The sequence below is a fragment of the Mauremys reevesii genome, linkage group 9, assembly GCF_016161935.1.
Source record: "Mauremys reevesii isolate NIE-2019 linkage group 9, ASM1616193v1, whole genome shotgun sequence".
Classification (NCBI taxonomy): domain Eukaryota; kingdom Metazoa; phylum Chordata; order Testudines; family Geoemydidae; genus Mauremys; species Mauremys reevesii.
The window spans coordinates 22,574,646-22,593,484 of NC_052631.1; the positions used below are offsets into that span (position 1 = coordinate 22,574,646).

General features: G+C 40.2%; 1 protein-coding gene across 3 annotated transcripts in view; it reads right to left on the reverse strand.

Annotated features, from left to right (window-relative positions):
- The window catches only part of RSRC1 (arginine and serine rich coiled-coil 1), a 365,671-nt gene that overhangs the window by 268,901 nt on the left and 77,931 nt on the right, over window positions 1-18,839 (reverse strand). For all 3 annotated transcript variants that reach the window (XM_039488069.1, XM_039488067.1, XM_039488068.1), the window contains one exon: window positions 10,038-10,214. In XM_039488069.1, coding sequence (XP_039344003.1) covers window positions 10,038-10,214 — 177 coding nt within the window. The remainder of the gene's footprint in view (window positions 1-10,037; window positions 10,215-18,839) is intronic.

Below are 18,839 nucleotides of genomic sequence, written 5' to 3' on the forward strand. Positions count from 1 at the left end.
TTTGGTCAGCTTGGTGAGCTCAGCAGCACAGGTGACCATGCAGTCCCAGAATCACAAACGAGTTCCAGCATGGACCGAATGGAAGACACTGGATTTGATTGCTGTATGGGGAGAAGAATCTGTGCAGTCTGAACTCTGATCAAAAAGAAGAAATGCTAATATATTTGCCAAAATCACACAGGGCATGGTGGAGAGAGGCTACAACAGGGACACAGAGCAGTGCCACATGAAAGTCAAGGAGCTCAGGCAAGCCTACCATAAGATAAAGGAGGCAAATGGTCGCTCCGGCTCAGAGCCCTATACATGCCGCTTCTATGATCAGCTGCATGGCATTCTAGGGGAGACCTTACCACTACCCCACCACTGTCCATGGACACCTGCAAGGGGGGAGTCTCACGCAACAGGGAGGAGGAGAATGCACAGCAGGCAAGTGGAGAATCCATTTTCCCTGGCAGCCAGGACCTTTTCATCACCCTGGAGCCAATACCCTCCCAAGGTGGGATCCCGGACCCTGAAGCTGGAGAAGTCACCTCTGGTGAGTGCACATTTGTAACCACACTACAAGGTTTAAAAGCAATTGTGTTTAATGTTTGATTTGCCCTGAAGACTTGGGATGCATTCGCGGACAGTACAGCTACTGGAAAACTTTGTTAACATGTCTGGGGATGGAGCGGGAATCCTCCAGGGACATCTCCAGGAAGCTCTCCTGGAGGTACTCTGAAAGCCTTTGCAGAAGGTTTCTGGGGAGGACTGCCTTATTTCGTCCTCCACAGTAGGACACTTTACCACGCCAAGCCAGTATCAAGTAGTCTGGAATCATTGCAGCACAAAGCATGGCAGCAAATGGTCCTGGGTTTTGGTTGCATTCAAGCAACATTTGGTCTAAATCTTTCTGTGTTAGCCTCAGGAGAGTGATATCATTAATGGTCACCTGGTTGAAATAGGGGAAATTTTTGTAAGGGAACAGTAAAAGGACCCCGTTCATGCTGGGCTGTTTGCGCTTGGCTAAAAGTGATCATCCCTTAGAATAGCCATGTGGTGGGGGAGGGGTGAAGGGCTCATCCCAGAGAATAGCCACTCAGTAAAGTGATGGGAGGGGTGTTCTGCACATCCACCCGAAAACCGCAGCCCCTCCTTTTAAATGGCAAACCCAACCGACATTGCTTGCTATGGGAAAGGAGGGTGCTGCAGTTTGAAACCATTCCTACATGTTATGAAGGCACTCTGCTGATTTAATGAGCTAAGTGGGGATATACACAATCGACTGTATAAAATCGCTTTCTAGAGATTGATTTCTATAAAATGGACCTAATTTTGTAGTATGGACATACCCTACGAAAGAAGACAGAACACAGCTCAAACAATTATTTTAAGACCGAGGAATGGTAATAAATGAAAAACTGTTGATGGCTCAGGTTACTTTTAACTAGAAGGAAAATGATTAGCCAGTCATCCAAACATTGCACAAATAGCCTCTTCTGGCATGCGTGTACTACCCTATTCGCTTCGGCAAAAGTTTCTCACCTAACACTAATCAATATCTGTCAGTTCTGGGGATAGCTAACCTTTTGTTTTATTAATATATTGTAGCTATTAATATTATAATACATTGCAGCCATGATATCTTTTGGAATTTGCATTGCTCTACATTTTATGTGAGCTAGGAATGATTTCAAAGCATGATAAGCCACTCCTAATCCAAGAATATTCATCTCATATTGTTTCCACCAACCAAGTACTGTCAGATGTTGCAAATGTACTTTCCAACTCAGATTTAAAGCAGTCATTATTGTTATAATTTTTTGTCAAATATGGCTGGACAAATGTACATCCCTTAAAATAGATTGCATCCACTAGAAAAAACTCTGATGATGTTTTTCTGAGTCTTTAAGGAGTAGCAGATGCTCATCCAGTGAAGAGGTCACATCCTCAGACAAGTTTATGGGGTCATGGAAACAGATGATGCTATAATGTTCAGAGTTAGATGTAGGCTGGGAGAGGTGGAATTTCTTAGCTCTTGAAACCATTCTCCCAGGAAGAAAGCACATGCCTTTAAAGAATCAAAAGCTGCCAGTTTGAAAACAAATCCCAAACCAAAAATACATCACAACCTTTGCACAGAAATCAAAATGGCCTTTTAAGGTTTATCTTGAACCCTAGTGACCGAAACAGAGAACATATGGTCCATGACTCCTTGAAAATAACATGTTTTGACCAACCAGTCACACAGATAAAAATAAATGGGCATTTCTAGGTATATAGCTACCAATATCAGATCTCCCACAAACTTGATCAGACTAGAGGAAAGAACTTTATTCGTAGACATCACCTCATATCCTCCCAGGTGGGAAGGAGTCAAGGTAGTGCTTCTGGTGAGAAAGTATGAGTGCCCTTCAAAAGTGTTGTCTTCCTTCATAAACTGCAGGTGTTGCTATAATAGCAGAAGAAGCTGTTGCCTCCTTAGATAGCGCCTCCTTGGGTTCCTTGGTTCAAAAGGTCCAAGCCTTCCAAGAGTAAATCCTCAGCTCAGATATCTCAAACAAAACTGCCTGCATAGGATGACTAAAGTGGTGCTGGCCCTTGCTTCAAGTTTGGAGGCATTGTACAATACTCTCAAGTAATGACAGCAGATACTTTGGACTTCTTGATCTAAATCTTCATTTCCATTTTTAAACCTTCAGTGAAGGTGGTGAGATTGGAGGAAAAAAAGGGTGATGGTGCAGGTTTCGGCTTCACCTACAAAATAAGCTTCACCCACATTACACACCACTAAAAATATTGTGCAGATGTTCCAAATATGACCATACATACTCTCTGGGCTCCTTGGGTTTGGCTCTTATTCACTGAGGTCCAAATATACCCATGGCCTCCAGTGGGCTCCTCATGCTTGCCTTCCCCTCAGTAAGGCTTGTCTGCCCCACCAGACCCTGTAGAGCTTGGACCCCCTTTTTGGGATCTCAGATGCCTGGACTCTGCAAGGCTCTTTGGGTTTGGCTCCTTCTTAACTATGGGGGAGAAAGTGGTGGCATTCTTGCAAGCCTATTCACTCATGGGGTCAAAATGAACTCTAATTCATAGTAGAGTGAGCAGATCATCTTAATATGATCCTACCTCTCCTTCCTTGTATTCTTTGATGAACAGTAAAATAGTTAATACTTTAAAAAATCATCACTGAGTATGCAAGTTAGTAGTACTCATTGAGATGACTGGGGAAGTTCACATCTGCAAGACACAGTTTCAGATTCTGCAAAGGGGTAGACCTCACAGTATTGGTCACATAGTTCACATTTCAAGGCTTCAAATTGCAAATCTGAAGATTGCACTTGTGAAAAAACCTTCTGACCAATACACCAAACAGGAATCAAAATATTTTAGACTTAGAAAAGTATTAGTTTCTGATACCAAAGAATCTCATAGTTGCACTACTATCCCTCATAAACTAATTATCCACAAACTGCAATTGCTGCTTAAACTTTTTCCAAATTTCTATTTTTCTACGTATCAGACAATTAGTTTCTTCAAAAACCCAGATAAAGATCTGGGTTGAAATCCATTGTTCCACTGACACTGATGGAGCAATGACAATTTTCACCAGCTGAGGATGTGCCCCATGTACTTCATAATTCCAGCTTAAAATTTAAAAAAAAAAAAAGGTTTCATTGGAAGCTTTTACACTATGTTCAAGTGATGCAGTTTTTAGACCAATTATGAGCTCAGTTACACAAATATAAATTTACACTAACTTCACTGCCTTCATTGGAGTTTATTCCAAATTTACACTGGTATAAACTGAAAGCTAAGTCTGGTCCTTGGTCTTCAAGTATAGTACATAAGGCTTCTGTTTCAGCTATGGAGGTCACAGGGTCGCTGGCCCCACTGTAAGAGTTCATAGAAGTATACCTACACTGACTTTGCTTTTGGTCCTTATGTAAACAATATAATAATTGGCTTCGCTCTGTGGGATCTGCAACTTACATTGGGACCCTTCTGTGCAGCCTCCCATCAGGTCCCTATAAGTAGGTCCCTTTCCGCTCTTCTTTGGAATCAACAGAAGCTTTTTTTTATTTGTTAAAAAAAATGAAAATTCTAAATAAGCTGAAACAAACACCACCACTATTGTTATTTATAGCAGAGTATGCCAGCAAAAAGGAAAAGAAACAACATCTTCCAGCAACTGATGCCAAAGAACAGATATAGCTCAGATAAAACTCCTAATGCCATTACCCACTCATAACAGATATTACCCAACAAACAGCAACAAAGTCATAGAAGGCCTGTTACCACCAGCTTATGATGGATAACACTGACAAGCATCTGCAAAACCACCAATAGACAAAAAATTCTGTATTAGTGCTCACCATAGTAACCTGACAAGAGAGGATAAAACTGTAATGGAGTTTCAATGCTGCTATAAGGAAAACAAATAGGAATGTCAGAGGACAAAGCACTGCTATTGTCTCATAAGACAATACTAAAAACAAAGAGCTTTCTCAATGCTGATGTTGTTTCATCTCCTCTCTCCTACTGGAAGTTCCATCTATCAGCATGAGATGACAAGTTGAAAGCCTTGGCCAACGAATGCCTTTGTTTTTCATACTCCCCACCACTACAAAAAACAGAACAAAAAAGAAAATATGAAAGGCCTCAGGAAGATCCACCATACAATAACAAAGCTATTGAATATCTCATTTTCCTGGAGCACACTGGGATCAGAAGGACAGAAAACATTTTATTTTTAGACATACAGTTTTACCTCTGCTTTTAGGTATGCTCTTAAGGATCAGAATCAGAAATTTTACTAAATTCTCTACTCACAAGGTCCGGAACAGCCCATGGATAAATAATCATTCAGTTAAAATCTTTTCCCAAGGAGTAGCCATCTTATATTAAACTATTTCTTAAGCTACCATACTTCTCAATTAGGTTTAACTCATGAAACAGAGTAATTTTCTACAGATCTCCGCATTAAACAGCCATTGTGTCATGCAAATAGCTTTGTAGTGTATCCTTTCCTTGTTCATTCAAGTATGCTGGTTTGCAAAGCCATTACTAAACAATATTAACATGTTGCTGATAGCAATCTAAGTCTTCAAAATGACAAATAGCTGGAAAAGGCAAAAGCTTCTCAGATCCATATTCCCTGTATAGATATTCTTTGATCACTGTTTGATTAAACTGACAAACCTATCCTTCTTTAAAAGGTGTGTGAAGGATGAATTACATCAAGAGCATCCTGGGTAAATTTCATTTTGTAGTCTATTAATACTTTTAAGTATTGTTAAACAGTATGAAATCTGTGTTACAAAGACCACCAGACAGTACATGATCTCTGAGAAAAATGGACTAAAGTCACTAACTGCTTCTATTCATTAACATAAATAGTATAAAATATTACAATGATCAGGAAAAAGAGAAGTCACAAAGATGATAATTTCTTTTCAGATTAGCATAACTATGTGGTTTAACAAGTAAGTCAAAATGTAAAGGAAGATGGGCTGATAAAGAACGTATTTTCTTCCAGAAAATTTTAGGCACTTGCGACTACTTCCTCCAAAGTTACCTTATATTGATCCTTATTATAGTCTATAAAGTTAGAAGGTATTTTAATAAAACCATATTAATATAGTCCAAAGTGCTTTATAATGTGCTTGCTACAAGGAGTCCAGCAATGGATCACTAATGGATCATGCACAGCTTGAGACAAAAGAACCTTGCAATGAAAGAGAGAATGCTGGCCAGAAGACTAAAGCTAGCCCTCCAGTTTTCCAGAGCATCATGATATCTTTAACTTGCAGCTGGACAGGCACCAGAAACAGGCAGAAGACATCTCAATTTAATGACTCATTGGAAGGAGAGCAAGCACCTCTAAAACCTTGTCTACATTATGAAAATTACTGATTGCTAACAATGGAGGTCAGCAACAGGAGCAGATAAACTGATGCTGCACATTAGTTAACTACATGTGTAGCCACAGACAAACTATTTCAGCAATCTAAGTACATTAGTGAAAAGAAAAAACATATATGAATAGATAGCTAGCTGTATTTTACACAGTCAATAGATACTTCACACGTGTTTTGAGCATAATCACAAAGGACCTTGAGTAAATTTCTGACATGTTCAAAACCCTAGAACTAAGGAGGAAATTGTGAAATACATATATGAATATGAGAGGAGATCAGGTACCCAACCGAGGACGCTACATTCCAAATTTCCATTTAACCTTTCAGGAAGAATCCAGAACCAGTAGACACCTTATGGAACGCATTCAATACATGATCAGTTTTCTTCACTTTGAAGACAAATGTAAGAAAAATATGCTCAATATAGCTAGGTAGGTCAGGAGATTAGGGGTTTCATTAAACTTGTTTAAACAGAGACAAATTGAAGTTTGGGAGTACGAAGCAGGGACAAAAAGGGCAGATCTACACTATGGGGTTAAGACAACGTAAGCATGCAACTCCAGCTATAAGAACAATATAGCGGGAGTCGACGTACCTTAGGTCGACTTACTGCAGTGTCTACACCGCGCTGGGTCGATGGAAGAAACCCTCCCATTGACTTACCTTATGCTTCTTGTTCCAGTGGAGTACCGGAGTCGATAGGAGAGTGATCGGCAGCTGATTTAGCGGGTCTTCACTAGACCTGCTAAATCGACCCCCAGAGGATCAATCGCCACAGCGTCAATCCACTGGTAAGTGGACACAAGCCCTAAGAAACTGCCATCCCTTGAAAGCGACAAAAACCTGATTGATAGGTACTGATTATTTAAAGCAAAAATACATTTGATTTAGTAAATTGTATTGGGCATTTCATTGACCCAGCCAGGGGTAGTACTGATGATATAGTTATACCACAAGTCACGGATGAAACCAAGCAGGCAATTGTCTGATGATATAAAATGTGGGAAATTTTCACTATTATTGTACTCACAACAAAGAACAATATTTCCTTCTCCATCAGTTTTCCCTCTAATTTTTCTCCTTAAACTGTAGTCATTTTTATATGTTAGAAAATTATCATACTGAGTAGCATTTTTGTTTTAATTGATGAATATATATCTGTGTGTATGCAAAGCTAGCCAAAATGAAGGACTTTCCCAAACAATGGAAAAGTAAATAGTTATTTCATTTATATAAGAAGATTACGGCCAGGCACCAGAATTTTTAAATACTGTGCTTTTAGGAAAGCAAGTCAACACACCTCTATCCCGATATAACACTGTCCTCGGGAGCCAAAAAAATCTTACCGCATTATAGGTGAAACGACGTTATATCAAACTTGCTTTGATCCGCTGGAGCGTGCAGCCCCACCCCCCAGAGCACTGCCTTATCACGTTATATCCGAATTCATGTTATATCGGGTCGCATTATATGTTCAAAACATTTATTTTCTTAAACATACCCAAACTCACACTATAAACATGTTAGTAGTTACACAAGTCAAATAAAAACTGTAAAATTATAAGCACTATCAAATGTATTTACAAAAGAGATCAAATGTAAGCTCGAGTACGGGGTCACAACTTCTGCAAGGATACTCAGACACATCTAATATAAGCAATAAACTCAAGTGGAATACTTGCATGCATTTCCTTAATCTACTAGTTGCACCCAGCTCTGAAAAAGTATTATACATTTGTTTTTTGGAATGATATATAACCTGTTCTAAAAACTCAGTAATTTCATCCTTTGTTCAGTATTTGATATATAGCAGGTTAACAATAAAAAGCTTCAATAATTCATTAATAATCTACATTTAATTCTGCATTCTACCGATATGACCAACCAAATCAACCTATGTAAATTGGAAGCACTGATATTGATGTAGTTTTAGCCATTCCACTTATTGCTTCTTTCATTAATTTCCAAATCTGCACTCAAATAGCATCCAAATCAAGGGCTCTCAAATTTTTCTATAGTCTGGGCCAATCTGACTCCACAAATTGCCTTGGGACAACCTCCCTTGCAATTCACAATCACATAATACAAAAGTAGTCAGAAGAAACAAGCTGAACTATCATTAATGGGGGAAATGGTAATATTTCCTTATTGAAGGTATCTCACTAACTGATTATGCCTCCTTCACAAAGCTAAAACAAGATATAATATAGGCAGTTTAATTATCTGATGCCTGTAAAAGATAAATTTTCACGTCTTACCCACTAAAAACGTTGTGCCAAACACAACAACTTATGATGATTGGACCATTTGTGATGGCTTCTATTTCATTTCAATAGATAAAATAGCACATAAACCATAATATATTACAATATTCTGACCCCTCTAACCCAATCTGTGTCACATGTCCCCATAACCAAAACTACAACTGAAACTCAACAGCCCATATTACTCTAATAGAACTCAAGTTTCAATACTGCCACCTTCATAAATTGGTCTTGCATTGTGTCTGGGCTGGCCCTTGGTGGTCAGAGAGAGAACAAAGGGAAGACAACTTCCTTGATCCCTTGCAGTCCAACAATGTGTCCATAAAGTGGGTGAGGATGAGCTGATGATCCCACAGTTTTGCTGTGGTAGCTGTTATAGAGACCATATAAACTGGCCTCCTCATTCACCAATGTCACTGATGACCATAACTACTGATGGCCAAGGGAGAGGATGTGGTTGCAATAGTGTCACCCCAGCTTGCTGCCCTGATTGACAATCACCATTAAAAAAGTTTGCCTTCCCAGGATTACAAGAACAAACATAGGCAAAAGAGGTAGGGCTTCCAACCCCCGACCCATGACCAACTTTCTTATGAACACCTTTGTCCATTTATTCCAAAACTTTCCTTCTGGCAAAGGAATAAAAGAAATTTCAGGTTGATAGGTTCAGTTTTGGCAAAATGCTTGTGATAAGAAAATCTGGACTCCCAACACCCAATTCTATCTTTACATATGTAATTGGGGAGAGATTCAAATAGCTCCTCACCTCAGTGAGAATAAATGGAACATTTGGAAACAGCGTTAACTACACTGCGACCTATATTTTTACTCATCTTTATTAGAAAAAAATTAAACAATTATATTTTATTGCAGTTTTATTGTCTTGAATAATGTTGAACATTCTCCCCAAAGCTTTGCCACTTTAAATAATTTTCACTGAGGATTCTTCAGGCCAAAGTTTATAAGTGGGATACCAAAATTTGACTTTTGATTAGCAAGAAAAAGCGCAATAAGCTTCCCTATGAATTACTGCAAAACTGAAACGAAGTTATTTTGTTAAAGAATTTTATGCAGATCTAAACCTTAGATTGATGGACCCAGTTGTCCTACTGAAGCTAAAAAATTAATTTAAAGGACCCAATTCCAGGAAATCAACAGTCTGTCTACTGCTCACCTCATTGCAGCCACAATCTTGTCCTCTTCAGCGCCACATGGATTATTCTTACACATGCTTGTATAAGCACTTACCAAATCATGCTATGCAGAAATAACCAGGCTGGATCAACAATATTACAAATATCTAAACTACAGCCTCAGAATAAACATCAGACAAAAGCAAGTTATTTGGTTATTTTCCCAAAACTAACCAAATTTGGGAAGGGAGCAACTCGTGGTCTAGATAGAACAATACGAGTTTGAGCAGAGTTAATGAACAGAGAAGTAGCACTTCAAAGTTAGCTCAAGTGTTTGTCTTCTCCTATTACTTATCAAATGTAATATCTACTTACTGGGAAGTATAAGTGATTAGAAACAGGGGGTTATGGTAGATATGATCTCTGCTCAAACTTTACAGCCCTTTCTTTCATATATTTCTTTAAAATAGCAAAATTAACCTCTAATCTACATTGACTTCTCAAGTTCCTGCGTATCTATGGAGAGAACAGTGAAAGATCACTAAAATTAAGATGTTGACCATACCACTCAGTTTATTAGGAGAACCACACAGTTTGAGGATTTAAAAAGGAAATGTACACTTCACTTAGTACAAATGTTGCCTAGACAGTTGATGGCCACATAAATAAAAAGTAATATTCAATATGTTTTCAGGCACCATAGTAATGAATTTATTTTGATTTGTCATTACACTTACCCGTGCTTGGTGGTATATAACTCCTTGTCTTTCCCTCTGCTCCTCTCCTTCTCTTTTATTTTTTCTTTATCTTTGCCTTTACGCCGTTCTCTTTCACGAGATCTGCTATGAGTTCTTCTATGACTGGATCTTTCACTGCTTCGACTATAGGAACGTTGATGTGGTCTTGATCGTGACCTATGCAAAACATACAGTATTCAAACTTAGCAATTATAATTTTTTAATTAACATCGCACATCAAATTTCTCATATACAGTCCAGCTGTTTTGTCCATAATCTTCTCTCAATTAAAATAAAAAAAACATGCCTGACAAAACAAAGGATAAATTAAAAAGGAATCAATTGTTGACAAAGTGTGAAAATGACTATTAAAAGAGACCATCCTACTCAACGTACCTGCTCCATAATATTAAACAATGAAAGGTCAATACAGTGCTCAAGAATGAGCTGAATTGGATTCCTTCTTGTACATCAGAATGATTTCCTAAATTCCAATCAGTTACACCTGTGCAAACCTATTGATGTTAAAAGGGTTGCACAGGTGTCACAGAGTTTATTAACAAATTAAAGGGCAAACTTTACTACTGGTGGTGATGTCCCAGAACAACACAGCCAGTTTTGTGTCTTGTGTCTGAGAACCCAGGTTGAGCATAGAGGGCTGACGGTTATGTGGGATGACAGAAAAAAATTTTTTAGAGTAGAACTACACTTTAAAGAAAAGCCTGCAAACGTAGGCCCCAATCCTACCCGTCACTCCACACAAGGGTACTTGTACAGTCACTTGCAGGTTCAGGGTCTTAGTTGCTAAGTATAATATTCTGTGTTTGCTTTCACCTCCATAATAAAGTGTATAGTATTACTGGAATATTCAACTAGAAAATAAGTTATCTTTACAACACACATCTGTTGTTAAGCATCAGAACCAAAATAATTCTCATGATTTAATTCCATATTTCTTATATGCAAAGAATTTTTTTAAATATTTTATTTATTATGTAAGGTATATCACGTGCATACGCTGAAGGTATAGCACATTTAAGAAAAACAGGAATTCAAGTTCCCATGAATTTCTACTTAAATATCTCACAACTGGAAACAAACATTTATTGAATGCTTTTTTTTAATATACAACTGTTTCATTTTATTAATACTTTTCGTCCTATAGAATTAAAAGTCCTTTAAAAACAAAAGATCACTTAATCTACCTCTGGTGTGAAGTACAGCAACTGTTTAACAGCACAAAGCAACATAACCGGCAAGGAAGTGAATACTCTATCCAGAAAAAACAACAAAGGAAATGTGGAAAATGTTATTTCAAATTTGGAATTAGTCCAGTATACTGGGAGTAACATACCTATGCTTGCCATTGAATCTTTTCAACTTCCACAAGATATCAGAATCTCAGATTTACACCCCTTCCAAAAGCCTTTGCAAAAGGTCAAATAATCATCAACACTATACTGAATTGCTATAAGGATATTAAAAAGGCTTGATTTACAGGAAAAAAAATATTCAGAATCTGCCAACCAAAAATGGGATCCGATAAAGTCAAGACCTCAGGCTTACACATCATTGCCTTTAAGATACTCTCACTCGAAAATGTAGCCTTGAACTTAATGAAAATCACAGGTAATGCTAAAACTAACTCCTTCACAGAGTCATAGAAATTAAACATGGAAGAGACGTGCCACCTATTTCATGCCCTAAATAGGTGTCTTCCGCAGTACTTTGTTCAGTACAGTTTGAATTGACTCATTGGTTTCTCTAATGCAAAATGTGACCTGTTTGACTAGGGATCCCTCCCATTTTGGGGCCCACCACATGAAACAATAGCCAAAGAATCAAATGCTCTGCCTATTTCTAGAGGGCTCACCTTTCCGGCCCCAACTTAACTGGCACCTCTGTTCTTGCACCCACAATTTTATATGTGCAAGTAATTGCAATTTAAGTCAGTTAGATGTTTAGGTCTGTACTGGGCCCAGTCCTGTTCAACATATTCATAAATGATCTGGAAAAGGGGGTAAACAGTGAGGTGGCAAAATTTGCAGATGATACAAAACTACTCAAGATAGTTAAGTCCCAGGCAGACTGAGAAGAGCTACAAAAGGATCTCTCAAAACTGGGTGACTGGACAACAAAATGGCAGATGAAATTCAATGCTGATAAATGCAAAGTAATGCACATTGGAAAACATAATCCCAACTACACATATAAAATGATGGGGTCTAAATTAGCTGTTAACACTCAAGAAAAAGATCTTGGGAGTCATTGTGGATCGTTCTCTGAAAACATCCACTCAATGTGCAGTGGCAGTCAAAAAAGTGACCAGAATGTTGGGAATCATTTAGAAAAGGCTAGATAATAAGACAGAAAATATCATATTGCCTCTATATAAATCTACAGTATGTCCACATCTTGAATACTGTGTGCAGACGTGGTCAATTCATCGCAAAAAAGATATATTGGACTTGGAAAAGGTTCAGAAAGGGGCAACAAATATTATTAGGGGCACAGAATGGCTGCCATATGAGAAGAGATTAATAAGACTGGGACTTTTCAGCTTGGAAAAGAGACAACTTAAGGGGGGGATACAATAGAGGTCTATAAAATCATGACTGGTGTGGAGAAGTAAATAAGGAAGTGTTATTTACTCATAGAACTAGGGGCCACCAAATGAAATTAATATGCAGCTGGTTTAAAACTAACAAAAGGAAGTATTTTTTCACACAATGCAGTCAACCTCTGGAACTTCTTTTCAGAGGATGTTGAGAAGGCCAAGACTATAACAGGGTTCAAAATAGAACTAGATAAGTTCATGGAGGATAGGTCCATCAATGGCTATTAGCCAGGATGGGCAGGGATGGTGTCACTAGCCTCTGTTTTCCAGATGCTATAAATGAGCGACAGGGAATGGATCACTTGATGATCACCTGTTCTGTTCATTCCCTCTGGGGCACCTGGCATTGGCCACTGTAGGAAGACAGGATCCTGGGCTACATGGACCTTTGGTCTAACCCAGTATGGCCGTTCTTATGCTTCACACATATAACGTAGGACACAGCAGGCAGCTATAACCATTGGGATGTTTTTTCTCACTGAGATCCAATCTTGTAAGTAAACAACACCAAGGCACATTAAACTGTCATTCTTCACCTGCTGAGCCTTTACTTGAAGAGCTTGGTGCTATTGAGGTAGCCAGTGTACAGCTTCATGAGCCATGAGAGCAAGGATAGGCTAGGTCTCCCAGCATCACTGTTGTCATTTCAACATTCCCAATGGTAATTCATCAGTCGGGAAAGAAAGTCCCTGCTTGCAGCTTTCTCAACAGTCCTGTGTTCTTAAAGATTCATGTCATGCACCTTCACTGACCAGCCCATACTGACGTCAGTAAAGCATCCCCGGTGATCCACCAGCGCTTGCATTACCATAGAAAAGTAGCCCTTTCTGTTGACATACTCTGTGGTAGGGTGGTCTGGTACTAAAATAGGGATATGCGTGCCATCTATCTCCCCACTGCAGTTCGGGAGCCCCATTGCTGCAAAACCATCCATTATGTCTTGCATATTGCACAGAGTCACAGCTCTGCATAGTCCCGCACACTTGCATGGACTATGCATGACAACACCCCCAACCCTCCACCCCCGTAGTGGATTTCCCAACTCCAAATTGATTCCCAACTGAAAGGTAGCAATCTGGCATTGCAAGTTTCCACAGTGCAACTGCAACTCACTTTGCAGCTGTCAGTGTGGCTCTCATTTTGGTGTCCCTGTGCTGGAAGGCTGTGTTGAGTTCAGCACACAGATCCAGCAATGTGTCCTTGCACATCCAAAAGGTCTGCAGCCACTGCTCATCATCCCAAACCTGCAAGCCAATGCAATCCCACCACTCAGTGCTTGTTTCTCAGGCCCAGAACTGGCACATCACCATCTCCAGCTGCTCCATGAATGCCTCCAACAACCCTGAATTGTTTCTATGTCCCACAGCAATCCAGCCTCCAAGGAATCCTCATGTTCCCCGCGGCTCCTCTTACAGGTCTGCAAATACTACAGGATCATGTGCCATGTGCTTGCAATGCTCATAGTGCAGAGCTCTGCATGCTCCATGCTTATGGCAGACAGCAAGGAGGGACATGTGGGTTTGTGTGGATTTTTGAAAACAATAATTGAAATATTATGGGACGCAGATGAAATTACGGGACAAAGAACAATGCATTATTGGACGTTGATCCCATGCTCCCAGTAATCTCTGTGCAACTCATTGCAGCCCCATCAGGCACTGCAAACACTTCCCAAAACACCCTGTGCTGGGTGGTGGTGAGCTGCACAGTGAGATACACACCCACGGTGCACTACATTCTGCATCAATACAAACACTCCTGGTGAATACACACAGCACCAACATGAGGAGCCACATGTTCACACACACACAAGCAATATAATAGCTACTCTGGCTGTATACTGACATAACTCAGGCCGACATAATTTTGTAGTGTAGACATGACTTAAGAGGATAGAATGGACTGTCCACAAGACGAATGGGGTGAGGGCATGAAAAGATTAGAAAAGGGAGAAGCAAGAGAGGCTAAGTGCGCTGTTAGGAAAGAGAAACCAAGGATAAAGGAAGAAAAAAGTATCCCTTAGAGGAATTAATAATAAGGAGAAGGTAAAGCACTTTAAATAGGAAAGGTAATGAGAATAAGATTAGAGATAAAGTTGATACACTGAGAGAATGGTTATGTAAATGATGTCAACTGAAGTAACTAGCCGTAATAAGGAAGAGAAAGGTGTTCAGACTCTCTGGTGACAGGCACAATATAAAACCCTTAGAAAGCTAGAAAGTTAAGGAACGATAGAAAAGTATTTAAAGAAGATAGGAAAAAACTGCACATTTTTAAAGTTATAAAGTTAGTTATATTAAGCTGCCACATGAGGCAAAAACTACCATTTTTTACTGGACATCAGCATCATCATCAGCGATAACTACTAGCATTTCTTGTGAGACAGCTGATCTACATACTTATAGATGGGAGATATTATTTCTATTACCTGGACAGGAAAAAAATGTTTTTGTTTTGCTCTATTCAGCAAACAACTAATTTGCTGCTCGTCTAATTGCAAATTGTTTTAAAATCAAAGAATCACGGGCTAAAGATGTTCACTTTATGTCATGGGTGACCGGTGACGCACTGACTCAGGGAGGCTAGCCCCCAGCCAGTCCCGTCCCCCTCCTCCCGCCAGACCCCAGAGCCTCCTCCCCCAAGCGCCGGGCAGGCAGCATGCACCCCCACCCCCACCCCCAAGCACAGGGAGGGCAGCCCCAGTGCCCCCAGACACCCACCCCCCAGCGGTGGGCGGCCCCAGCGACCCCAAGTCCCAGCCGCAGGCCTGGCGTGGCCACCGTAGCCCTAGCACATTTCCCTGAAGCGAAGCAGCCGGCCTACCTGGGCTGGGGCCAAGGGGGAAGGGCAAGCAGCAGGGGAATCTGGGAGGAGCCTGGGCAGGGCTATGCTGGGCTGTCTGGGGAGGCACAGCCTTCCCCAGCCTATGATATGCACCAACCATGCTTGATGTCATTTCATCAGACTGAATAGCACCTGACTCGGTCAGTATTTGAACTGGATTCCATACAAAGAACAGCATTTGATGGGCAGAAAGGGTTTTACGGGTACAGCTGATAGCATCACCCTTCAGATAAAACAGAAGTGAAACCCTGATCACTTCTGGTAATTACAAATAACATTTACAAAAACCCCATTATCTTGGATAAAATAAAATTTCAATAAGTTACACTTGTACAATCTAAAGTTCCAATAAAAACAGGCAGCATTCACAAATGACTCCGAACATACACTCTGTTCAAAGATGACAGTTAACCCCTTTCTGGGGTTTGGTTTTATTGGTAAATATTCCTACCTCTTATACTTCAGACTAAGTTTTCCCCCTAAAATTTGGCTGCTCCTAAGGTTTTCCCTGAAAGACTACAACGCACCAGACTCCAACTAATCTCCTCTATCCCTGAAGGAAACTCCAACCTCTCATATTCTGGTTGAGGATCATTAAATCCACTTGCTAGTATAACTCAGCAGTAAATCCTCTATGCCTTTATGCAGGGTTCAAACTTCTGATGACAAGATCATTCAAAAGAGGAGTCTTGCATCTAAACGCAATGCCTTAAAGTATACATCTAAATTATTCTAATTAAATTTTTGAAAAGGTAGCCTTCATATCCTGTGATTATGTTAAAAAGACTATCACAATGCCTTCAAAGGAATAGTTTTAAGGTTGCATAGGTAACAGTAAATCTAGTATTTCCTAATTTTTGAGTGCTTGACTTTGCAATCTAAACAAAATTCTTTTAACATAGTTTTTGGTAGGTAATTTCCTTTTTTTTTTAATTAAAAAAGAGGGGAGGGGAGAATACAAATCTACTGTGTGTAAGTGTAATAATCCCCACTCCATAACACATCAGCATCAGGATTTGAAGCCTGAACCTTCAGCATTGCCTTTTACCACTTGAGCTACGGGACTAGCTACATTAGATACTAACAAAAGGCTGTTATCCCAAAGGAGGGCATGGGCTACTCATTAGGAACATATGGTGAGTTGGGGGATGGAAAGTGTGGCCAGGGGTTCAGCTCAACTATGAAAAAATCCCTACAGTTACAGCTGGTCTGGCAGCTACCAGACATCCCAGTATAGTATGTGGTACTGATACTGCTTTAGGGGCAGCATCAGCCTGAAGCTCCTTAGAATGTTTGTGGTCAGTTATTTTGGCATGTTGCCAAAATTCAGCCAAGGAATGCAAGTAAGAGAAATAGTTCATAACTCAACTAAATCTGGATGGCATGTCATGGGACAAAAAAAGGACACATCACTAGCGCCAGGACTTTGTTCCTGCCAAACGTCAAAGGCCTGCTGTAACAATGGAGGGGATAGAGCCTCCCAAAGAAAGGTTACAAGAATCTCTTACAATGGAAGGCGTTAGACAACCTAAATATAGGAGGTCTTTACTGGTTCCTTTTGTAATAGTATGCTACTGTGCCAGACGAGTGCCTTCAACCTCTTGGGAACTGTACATATCCAGTACAACTTTATTTTAAAAAAAAAGTGAATTGTTTTTAAAAAATGGTTGATTAGTATCCTACTTTGGTTAAAAGTCCAAAATCCTATGAAATTAAGCTTTGGAATCCAACAGTATACTGAGTGAGAGACACATGCTCCTCAACTCCCAGGTCCCTTTTCTCATGCAGCCGGTAAGAGACGCAGGGGTCAGGGGCCCAGCTCCATGGCTGGCAGAGCCCTCAGGGAACAGGGACCACAGGGGAGCCCTCCTGGCACACCGCCCCTAGCTACCTCTTCCCTGCACTCTGAGCTACCCCCTCCCTGCACACAGTCTCTAGCTACCCTCTGCCTGCACACAACCCTTAGATACTCTCTGCCCACACCCTAAGCTACCCCCCTGCCCGCACACAGCCCCTAGCTACCCCCCTGCCTGCACACAGCCCCCAGCTATCCCGCTGCCCGCACCCTGAGCTGTTTTCAAACTTTTTGAGCTGAGTCCCCCACCTCTGAGTTATAATATTTGGTTGCACCTCCCCCCCCCCGCCCCAACCAAGACAGGCTGGGTGGCCTGCTGATGTGAATCGGGGGGGGGGGGGGGGTGGAGGGGGCACTCCCTTCCCAGACCTGCCATGTGGATCTAGCTTGAGCCCCACTGGCCTCTGCCCCCAAAATAGAAGTCATACTACACCTATGCCCGAGGCCCCCCGACCCCGACCCCCAAACTCCCATTCCTCGTTGGACCCTGGAGTTTTTTTTATAGCATGTTGGGGTGGGGCTACTGCATAGTTCTGACTGATTACTGTTGAACTCACTTGAATATGAGCAATTTTACCAGGTAACCCGTATTCAACATAGGGAAATATAGTCACCCTACCTCATGAATAAATGTACTTGCTTATAAAAAGATGTGTGGTACCTTTTAATTCTGGCAATTACACTGTTTATAGCCTCTGGAGAGAAAGCAAAGTGCAGATGCTGGCCTGTGTAGGTGGTTTAGTTTTCTGGGAATAGCACAGTGTATGCAGGGAACTGTGCAGTCTGGAAATCCCATCATCAGGAGGGGGAGAGAGAGAGATGCAGGTCTCTACCCAAAAAAGAAGTGATTGCTGAAGAGCAGGTTGTCTAGAGTGAGCGGCTTCCAGAGACCCTGGAGGAGGAATACAAGTGCACTGGTCCTGAACTGACACCTCTCACTAAGAATCTGTTGTTTCTTTCTCAATGCCCCTTATTAAATTTAACTCTTTAATATGGTCTTCAGAGTGGTATGCTGACGTTTAGAAGTTTAAGAAGACATGAAAATTAAAATGCACTAAACTCATTAGACAAGTTGTGCTAATTATTGTAATTAAAAAACCCATATATTCCCATCTGTAGCCTACTAAGGCACACCTATATTTTACTCACATTCTATTTAATGACTTACGTTACTGAAGTTAGCTTAAATAAAAATGTAACTTTATGAAATGCATCCTTTTTTTTACATAGGAGCAGGTTTTATAGCTTTAAGAAGCAATCTGAGCCAAGAAAAAAAGAAAATCTGTATATAACCATTACTGAAGATGAAGTTTTCCAAAATATTTTAACACATTGTTATTGCTTAATTTTCTGAAATCAAATAAAAATTGCTTATCATTTGAACAGTAAAGCCACTTTTTAATAATGCTATTTTGTGTATTGTAACAAAAATTAAAAGCTGCCATTTATTAATTTTAAGGTAAAATACCAAAATGTTAAAAATTAC